General features: G+C 66.9%; 2 protein-coding genes across 3 annotated transcripts; one reads left to right on the top strand and one right to left on the bottom strand.

The window, feature by feature from the left end:
- The first annotated feature begins 1,727 nt into the window (after window positions 1–1,727).
- Window positions 1,728–5,898, top strand: LAMTOR1 (late endosomal/lysosomal adaptor, MAPK and MTOR activator 1). The gene is made up of 5 exons (XM_080363918.1): window positions 1,728–1,865; window positions 2,936–3,078; window positions 3,677–3,754; window positions 3,846–3,972; window positions 5,352–5,898. The coding sequence occupies exons 1-5, from the start codon at window positions 1,824–1,826 to the stop codon at window positions 5,442–5,444; spliced, it is 483 nt and encodes a 160-aa protein (XP_080220044.1). The 5' UTR covers window positions 1,728–1,823; the 3' UTR covers window positions 5,445–5,898.
- A 10-nt stretch (window positions 5,899–5,908) lies between these two features.
- LRRC51 (leucine rich repeat containing 51) lies at window positions 5,909–8,206 on the bottom strand. 2 transcript variants are annotated; one of them, XM_080363916.1, is made up of 5 exons: window positions 8,130–8,206; window positions 6,708–6,895; window positions 6,476–6,624; window positions 6,251–6,402; window positions 5,909–5,954 (listed from the first exon to the last, which is right to left on the bottom strand). In XM_080363916.1, exons 1-4 carry the CDS (start codon window positions 8,203–8,205, stop codon window positions 6,255–6,257), a joined length of 561 nt encoding a protein of 186 aa, XP_080220042.1. In that variant the 5' UTR covers window position 8,206; the 3' UTR covers window positions 5,909–5,954; window positions 6,251–6,254. The 2 variants fall into 2 exon arrangements, with proteins under 2 accessions (XP_080220042.1, XP_080220043.1); XM_080363917.1 differs by lacking the exon at window positions 5,909–5,954 and adding an exon at window positions 6,056–6,102.
- Between the last annotated feature and the right edge of the window lie 607 nt (window positions 8,207–8,813).

Genomic DNA, 8,813 nt, shown 5'->3' with positions numbered 1-8,813 from the left:
GGAACTGGGGTCCCCATACTGGGACTGGGGTCTGATACTGGAACTAGGGTTCCCATACTGGGACTGAGGTCTGATACTGGAACTGGGGTTCCCATACTGGGACTGGGGTCTGATACTGGAACTGGGGTTCCCATACTGGGACTGAGGTCTGATACTGGAACTGGGGTTCCCATACTGGGACTGGGGTCTGATACTGGAACTGGGATTCCCATACTGGAACTGGAGTCCCCATACTGGAAAAGGGGTCCCTATACTGGGGCTGGGGTCTGATACTGGGGCTGGGGTTCCCCTACTGGGACTGGGGTCCCTGTACTGGGACTGGGGTCTGATACTGGAACTGGGGTATCACATACTGTGATACTGGGACTGGGGTCCTCATACTGGAACTGGTGTTCCCATACTGGAACTGGGGTCCCATACTGGGACTGAGGCCTGATACGGGGCTGGGGGCAGTGGGACTACTGGGGGGCTCTGGGGGGGTCACCAGGAAGCACTGGGGAGTTAGTGGGGGGCACTGGGGGTCACTGGGGCCACTGGGGGGTTACCGGAGGGCACTGGGGGATGACCAGGAGGCACTGGGGGGTTACTGGGGAACACTGGGGGTCACCAGGGGCACTAGGAGGGCACTAGGAGCACTGGGGGTCACTGGGAGCACTGGGGTATACTGGGGGAACTGGGAGCAATGGGGGAACTGGGGGGCACTGGGAGCACTGGGGGTTGCTGGGGGGCACTGGGGAGTTACTGGGAGCAATGAGAGAATTGGGGATACTGGGGGTGACTGGAAGCATTGGAGGACATTGGGGGGCACTAGAAGCACTGGGGGTTCACTGGGGTTTACTGGGGGTTATTGGGGGTTACTGGGAGCAATGGGAGAACTGGGGATACTGAGGGCCACTGGGAGCATCGGGGTTCACTGGGGGGGACATTGAGGGGCACTGCGAGCACTGGGGGTGACATTGGGGGGGACTGGGAGCACTGGGGGGCACAAGGGGTTGCTGGGGGGGTCACTGGGAGCAATGGGAGGACTGGGGATACTGGGAGTCACCAGGAGCACTGGGAGGCACTGGGGGGTTACTGGAGGGAACTGGGGAGGGTCACTGGGAGGCACCGAGGAGTTAGTGGGGATACTGGGGGGCACTGGGGGCACTAGGAGCACTGGGGGTTCACTGGGGGGCACTGGGGGAGTTACTGGGGGAACTGGGAGCAATGGGAGCACTGGGGGGGGCATTGGGGAGCACTGGGGAGGACATTGGGGAGCACTGGGGGAACTGGGGGGGCCATCGGGGAGCAATGGGAGCACTGGGGGGGGCACTGGGGAGCACTGAGGGGGACATTGAGGAGCAATGGGGGGCACCAGGGGGTTACTGGGGGCACGGGGGGGGGGGTCACTGTGGGGTCCCGGAAGCGACACCCGCGCGCACGCGCCGCCCCGCGCGCCGCCCCCCCCCCCGGCGCCACGCGCGCACACACACATACACGCGCGCGCAGGGAGGGGCGGCGCGTGCCGGCGCCCACGTGACCGGCGCCCCGTCACGCGCGCGCGTCGCCCACCGCCGCGTGACACCGCCCCCGCGCGAGCCCGCGCCCAACAAAGCCCGCGCGCCCCCGCGCGCACCCCCCACCCCTACCCCCCCGCGCGCTGATTGGCCGCCCGCCACGCGACGGCACCGCCCACCTCTCCTTCCCCATTGGCTCTTTCCGCCGAGCCACGTGACGGCGGATCACGAGGCCGGCGGGGCGGTGGCTCCGCCCCCTCCCGCTCCCCCGTCACGTGAGCGGGGCGGCCGGGCCCCTCCCGGACAGCGCCGGGGCCGCCGCTCGCCATGGGCTGCTGCTACAGCAGCGAGGCCGAGGCCTCCGACCAGGTGCGCCCGGGGCCGCCGCGGGGAGCCCGGGGCCGCGGGGGGCCGCCGGGGACCGGCGCCGTGGGCTGGGGAGGCGGGGGCTGCGACCCGTTCCCGGTACGCGCCGGCCTGTCCCGCAGGCCGCGGCCCCGCCGCGCTGGAGACACGACGCGGGGGGCGGTGCGGCCGCTCCCGCCCCGTCCCCGTCCCCCTCCCGTCCCCCTCCCGGTGCTCCCGGGGTGGGCGTTCCCGGGACACCCCCCCGGTCCTCCCCAGGAAGCGGCTCCAGGAGTGTCGGCCGGCCCGTGACAGCCCCAGCGGAGCCGCCGCCTCCCGGTCCTGCCGGTGCCACCCGGGTGTGGGGGGTCTGGCCTTGCGGTGGCCCCGCTGCTGCTCGAGGGAGCCGCTGTCACCGTCCCCAGAGGAACCCGCTGGCCCCGTCCCCCCCGCGACCCCTGTCCCTGCCATCGTTATTTCCACTCCCAGAGTTTTCCTGCTCGTCACCTCTTCAATGTCCCTTTTTCCTGCCATTTCTCCCCCTGGGTGACACGTCCCGACCCCGCAGCCCCCATGGTGGGGTCGGTGCCAGCGGCTCCTTCCCAGGGCAGCAGCGTCACCGTCCCCGCCGAGCGGCTCCTGCAGAACCGGAGCTGGCACCTGTCTCGCGGAAACTTAATCCCCGTGTCCCTCCCATGGAGTCAGTCCCTGACAGCTCATCCCTGTGGGGCAGGACAGGAGTCGAATGGGACCTGAGTGACATCTGGGGGCTCTGCACCCCTAGAACTGGCAGGGGGGGACATGCCCTATGGTTCTGTTCCCTCTGAGAGCCTCATCTTTGGGGAGAGGTGACTGGGGGTGTTCGCCCACCTGGGTGTTTGGGGGGTGAGGCTGTGGCAGGTGGGTTTGGGTGCAATGGGTGCGTCCCTGTTAGCCCCATGTTTTTGGGTCGGTTGGTGCTGGTGTGTTGGGGATATTCCGCTGAGGGGGCTGGGAAAAACAAAGGAATTGAGGGAAATGAGCCTGGGCACAACCTGGCACAGCCGGGGTGACACCGGGGCTGAGCCTCCTCTCGCTGTTTGTCCCCTCCCCAGGAAGAAGAGACGAAGCGGCTGCTGGAGCCGGCGGCCACCCCCCCAAAGGTGCTGAACGGCGCTGAGCAGAGTTACCACAGCCTCCCCTCGGCACGCACCGACGAGCAGGCCATGCTCTCCTCCATCCTCGCCAAAACCGCCATGTAAGCCCTACACAGCCGCCCCAGCTCGGGTTTGAGCCCCCAGGCTGGGGGGCAGGGGCTGGGGAAGCAGAGTGGGGTGAGCAAGTGAATCTGTGGGGTCAGCAGGGGTTTGGAAAAGCCCCAAAAGATCATCAGTCCAACCATAACCCACCCTGTCCCTGCCCCATGTCCTGAGAACCTCCTGTCCGTCTGTCCAGCCCTCCAGGGCTGGTGACTCCAGCACTGCCCTGGGCAGCCTGTTCCAATGCCCCACAGCCCTTTGGGGAAGAAATTGTTCCCAGATCCAACCTCAACCTCCCCTGGCGCAACTTGAGGCCGTTTCCTCTGCTCCTGGCGCTTGTTCCTGGGGAGCAGAGCCCGACCCCCCTGGCTCCAAGCTCCTTTCCGGCAGGTCAGAGATCAGAAGGTCTCCCCTCAGCTCCTGTTCTCCAGCTGAACCCCCCAGGTCCCTCAGTCTCCATCACATTGTGCTCCAGCCCCTCACCAGCTCCGTTCACTTCTCTCCACTCGCTCCAGCACTTCAGGGCCTTTCTTGTCCTCGGAGGTGGGGGGGACGTGACAAACCCCCAGCGGGACCCGCTGTTTTGTGTCCCCACAGCAACATCATTGACGTGTCAGCCGCGGACTCGCAGGGCATGGAGCAGCACGAGTACATGGACCGAGCGCGGCAGTACAGGTGGGCCCATCGCCGCTCCCCAGCCCGTCCCCGCGTCCCGGGGCTTGTCCCTGTGTCCCAGCGCTGACCTGTCACCGCTGTCCCCCGGCAGCACGCGTCTGGCCATGCTGAGCAGCTCGCTGCCGCACTGGAAGAAGCTGCCACTGCTGCCGTCTCTCACCAACCAGCCGCACCAAGTCCTGGCCAGCGACCCCGTCCCCTTCGCAGACCTGCAGCAGGTGAGGGACTGGGGACAGCTTGGGGTCCCCTTGGTGATCCCCGGGGGGCAACGGTGACATCCTCACTCGCCGGGGGCTGGTTTTGGCAGCCCGGCTGTGCCCCGGAGTCCCTGGCGGCTGCTCCCACTGCCCTTAGCTCAGCACAGCCGTGCTGGGGGAGCGGGGGTGCTGTGGGGACACGGTGACCCTGCCGGGGGGGGTGGGGACACCATGGACACATGGTGACCGTGCCATGGCAGTGGGGACACTGTGGGGACACCACGGTTGTGCCAGGGTGCTGCGGGCAGGGAGGGGTCCTGGTGCCGGTGGGGGATGTTGTAGCCAATGCGGAAAGATCCAGAGCTCCAGGTGGCACCGTGGGGGTTTGTTAGTCCTGAAGGCAAAGCCGAGTCAGGGGTGCAGGCAGCGCAGGCAGCGCAGGCAGCGCAGGCAGCGGATGAATGCAGCAGGTGAATGCAGCAGGTGCAGGCAGCGAGTGAATGCAGCAGGTGCAGGCAGCACAGGCAGCGGGTGAATGCAGCAGGTGCAGGCAGCGCAGGCAGCAGGTGAATGCAGCAGGTGCAGGCAGCGCAGGCAGTGGGTGAATGCAGCAGGTGCAGGCAGCACAGGCAGTGGGTGAATGCAGCAGGTGCAGGCAGCAGGTGCAGGCAACGCAGGCAGCGGATGAATGCAGTGGGTGCAGGCAGCAGATGCAGGTAGTGTAGGCAGTGCCAGGCAGCACGTGAATGCAGTGGGCACAGGCAGTGGGTGCAGGCAGCATGGGCAGCAAGTGCAGGCAGTGGACACAGGCAGTGCAGGCAGCACAGGCAGCAGGCACAGGCAACATGGGTGGTAGGTGTAGGCAGTGCAGGCAGCACAGGCAGTGGATGCGGGCAGCACATACAGGCAGTGGATGCAGGCAGTGCAGGCAGCACAGGCAGTGGATGCAGGCAGCGCAGGCAGCACATACAGGCAGTGGATGCAGGCAGCACAGGCAGTAGATACAGGCAGTGCAGGCAGCAGGTGCAGGCAGCATGGGCGGTAGGTACAGGCAGCACAGGCAGTGGGTGCAGGCAGTACAGGCAGTGCAGGCAGCAGCTCCGTGCCCCACACAGGATCCCCAGGCAGCGGGGGGGGCTGTGGGGCAGCAGGGGGGCTGTGGGGCAGCAGGGGGGCTGTGGGGCAGCGCAGGCAGTGTCACCCCACAGATCCGCTCTCCCGCGCAGGCAGCAGCTGCCGCTGCCCCTTCCCTACCTGCCAGGGCCGAATTCACTCCTGGCTGCGTTTGGGGGGGTCTCCCCGGTCCCCCAGCCCGTGGAGTCACGGGGTTCAGCGCCCACCCCGGGGGGGTTCACCCGCGGGACGTACCGACCCCCCCGGCCGGGTTTTGGCGCCCGCAGGTGTCCCGGATCGCTGCCTACGCCTTCAGCGCCCTCTCTCAGATCCGCGTCGACGCCAAAGAAGAACTGGTTGTACAGTTTGGCATCCCCTGAGCCCCCCTCGCCCCACTGCACCATTTTGGGGGGGTTCTGGTTTGTCGTTTTGGGTTTCGTTTCCCCTCTTTTTGGTCTTTATTTCGCCTCCTCACGGCACCGCGATGGAACTTGTACAGATGCCCCGTTTGCTACTAATCGGCACCACGCTTGTCACCGGCGTGTCCCCCCCCCCGGGACCTTCCTCTCCCTCCTGGGGGGCGGGCGGGGGGTTGGGGGTGCGTGGTGGGGGGACACACATGACACTGCGTCTCGCCAGGATGGCACAAAGGGAACGCCGGCACGGTGAGGCCCCAGCACAGGCAGTGACACTGTGGGGGGACACGGTGGCTTCTGTCACTGTCCCCCCCGCCGCCCCCATTTTTACATGTTTGAACCTTTATTTGGCTGGGTTTGGTTTTTTTCTTTTAATTATTATTTTTGGCCACAGTAGATAAATCCACGTTCAGCCGGCGCCCGTCTCCTCTGTCCTGGATGCATTGGGGGGGTGACACGTCCCCCTGTCCCCTCCTGGGGGGGGTGACAGGGATTTTGGGGACGAATGCGCCTTGTTTGGGGACAGCTCTGGGGACAAAGACCTGCAGCTCGGGGGGGGGGTCTGGGTGCTGCTATTTCCATGTTGCGCCTTGTCCCCTCCAGCCTTTCCCACTTTGTCCCCCTGTGCAAGGAGTGACATGAGGGGGGACACAGGTTCCACGACCCCTCCCCAAACAGGCGGCTCTGGGGGCTGGTGACACCCTGGGGACTTCAGTCCCTTCCTGTGTCCCCCAGCTCTCTCAACCCTGGGGGTGTCACTGTGTCCCTACCTCACTAGGGAGCCAGGGGGGCCGCTCTGCGTCCTGGGGCCCCCCCTTTCTTCTTGCCACGCTGGGCGATGGCCGCGTCCTCGCGGTCCTGTTTTGTCACCGCGCTGAAGTCCAGGGAGGTGAGATGTGACAGCTGGGACAACACGTAGCTCCTTTGCGGGGGGATGAGGTTCAGTGAGGTACAGGGGTCCCCCAAGTCTCCCGGAGGGGGCGTGGGGGGGTTACCTGTAACCCCTGAGCTCCTCCATGGGGTTCCCATGCAGGGTGAGGCGGCGCAGCTGGGGCAGGACCCCCAATTTGTCCACCTCGCCCAGCTCCCCGATGTCATTCCCGTGCAGCTGCAGGCTCTGCAGGGCCCCCAGGGTGCTCAGCACCTGTGGAACCCCCCCCCCCAAAATCAACTGGGGACCCTGCGACCCCCTCGGCAGGGTGGGGAAACTGAGGCAGGGCCCCATACCGGGTGGATGCGCTGGAGGCGGTTGAAGGAGAGGTCGAGCCAGCGCAGCAGCGCGGGGTCCAGGCGCAGCCCCCGCAGGGTGGGGGGCAGCTCCCCCAGCCCCCCCAGCTGGTTGTTGTTGAGGCGCAAGGCCGGGGGGGGCAGCCGGGGGGGCACGGGGCCAGAACGGGGCTGGGTCTGCAGGAGATCTAGGGGGAGACACGGGGTCCCATGGGTGGGGGGGGTGCTGGTTCTGGAATGGGGGGGGGGTCCCCAGTTGGGGAGTGCAGGTCCTGTGGGGGGCTCCCATGGGAGAAATGGGGTCATGTGGGGATGGGGGTCGCATGGTGTGTGTGGGGGGGTTGGGGGGCCATGGGGGGGGTTCCCACTTGGGGAGCGGGAATTCTGGTGGAGGAGGAAGAGTTGGTGGATGTGGGGTTGTGGGATGGGGGGGTGTCCCGTGGGGGGGTCCCATGGGGAGAGTGGGGTCCTATGGACGGGGGGTGGGTCTCACAAGGGTGCTGGTTCTGGCAGGGGGGGGTCCCATTTGGGGAGTGCAGGTCCTATGGGGGGTCCCATAGGAGGAATGGAGTTGTGTGTGGGGGGGTCACCAGTGGGAGTGGAGGGCCATGGGGGGGTTCCCACTTGGCGCATGGGGTGATGTGGGGGGGGTGCCATCATGTGCGGGGGTCCCATGGCAGGGTCCCACTTGGGGAGCAGGAATTCGGGGGGGGGTGTGTCCTGTGGGAGGGTCCCACGGGGAGAGTGGGGTCCCATGGGTGGGGGGGGTGGGTCTCACATGGGGTGCTGGTTCCATGGGGGGTCCCAGTTGGGGAGTGCAAGTCCTGGGGGGAGTCCCATGGGAGGAATGGGGTCGTGTGTGGGGGGGTGTCACTAGTGGGAGTGGGGTGCCATGGAGGGGTCGCACTTGGGAGTGGGGTCCGGGTTGGGAGGGGTGTCCCATGGTGCGGGGGGGTCTCATGGCGGGGAACAAGGGCTCAAATGGGGGTGGTCTGTAGCGGGGAGGGGGGTTCCCCAGGGGCAGAAGGGTCAGGTGGGGGAGCCCTCAGAGGGACTGGGCTCATAGGAGGGGGGTGTCCCATGGAGGGGGAGCAGGGTCCCATGGTGGGGGCATCCCATAGGGGAAATGGGGTCCTGTGGGGGGGTTTCCACGGAGGAAATAGGGTTTTGGGGGGGACCAGGGTCCCATGGATGGGTCTTGCAGGTGGAGGGGGTTCATGGAGGGGGTGTCCCATGGTGGGGGGGTCCCACGGCGGAGAAGCAGAGTCCTATGCAGGGAGGTCTCCCACAGGGGGAGTGGGGGTCCTGAGGGAGGGGGGGGGTCTAATGGGGGGGAGTGAGGTCATGGGGGGGGGGTCCCATTTGGGGCACAGGGTCCCATGGGGAGGGTCCCACGGGTGAAGGGGGTCTGGCTGCACCCACCCTCGATGCTGCTGATGTTGCAGAAGGAGAAGTCGAGGGGGGGGCCCAGCTCGGGCTGCTCCTCCCAGGCCGGCATCTCCCTGGCCCCCCCAGTGCTGTGGGGCAGAGCGGGACCCCAGTGCCCACCCCCCGACCCCACTGTGGGCAGAGTGGGACCCCAGTGCCCACCCCCCCCCACCCCACTGTGGGCAGAGTGGGACCCCAGTGCCCACCCCCCCACCCCACTGTGGACAGAGTGGGACCCCAGTGCCCACCCCCCCACCCCACTGTGGGCTTTTGGGTCCTTCCGACCCCTCCCTTGTGTGTCTCCACCCCCTGAGTGGGGGCCTGTGCCGCCTCCCCCCCCCATACACCCCACAGCGACCCCACGTGTGTCCCATTACACCTCCAGGAGCCCCCTCCTCTGGACCCCCATATGTGTCCCCATGTCGTCCAGGACCCCCCACCCTTCTCTTTTGGCCCCACACGTGTGTGTCCCCCCCCACCAGACGCCCTCTCTCCTGGGCCCCCACCTGTGTTCCCCAGAAGCCTCCCCGGCCCCACGGGTGTCTCCCAGGACCCCTCTCCTTGCCCCCCACCCCCCCCGTGTCCCTGTATCACCTCAGGACTCCTTGTCTCCCCCCAACGCGTGTCCCTGTGTCCCCCAGGACCCTTTCTGTCCCCTCCCCGCGTGTCCCTATGTCC

Source organism: Nesoenas mayeri, assembly GCF_963082525.1.
Source record: "Nesoenas mayeri genome assembly, chromosome: 1".
Lineage (NCBI taxonomy): Eukaryota > Metazoa > Chordata > Aves > Columbiformes > Columbidae > Nesoenas > Nesoenas mayeri.
The sequence above is the reverse complement of the archived record's forward strand: the minus strand, read 5'-3'. Positions and strand labels throughout refer to the sequence as shown.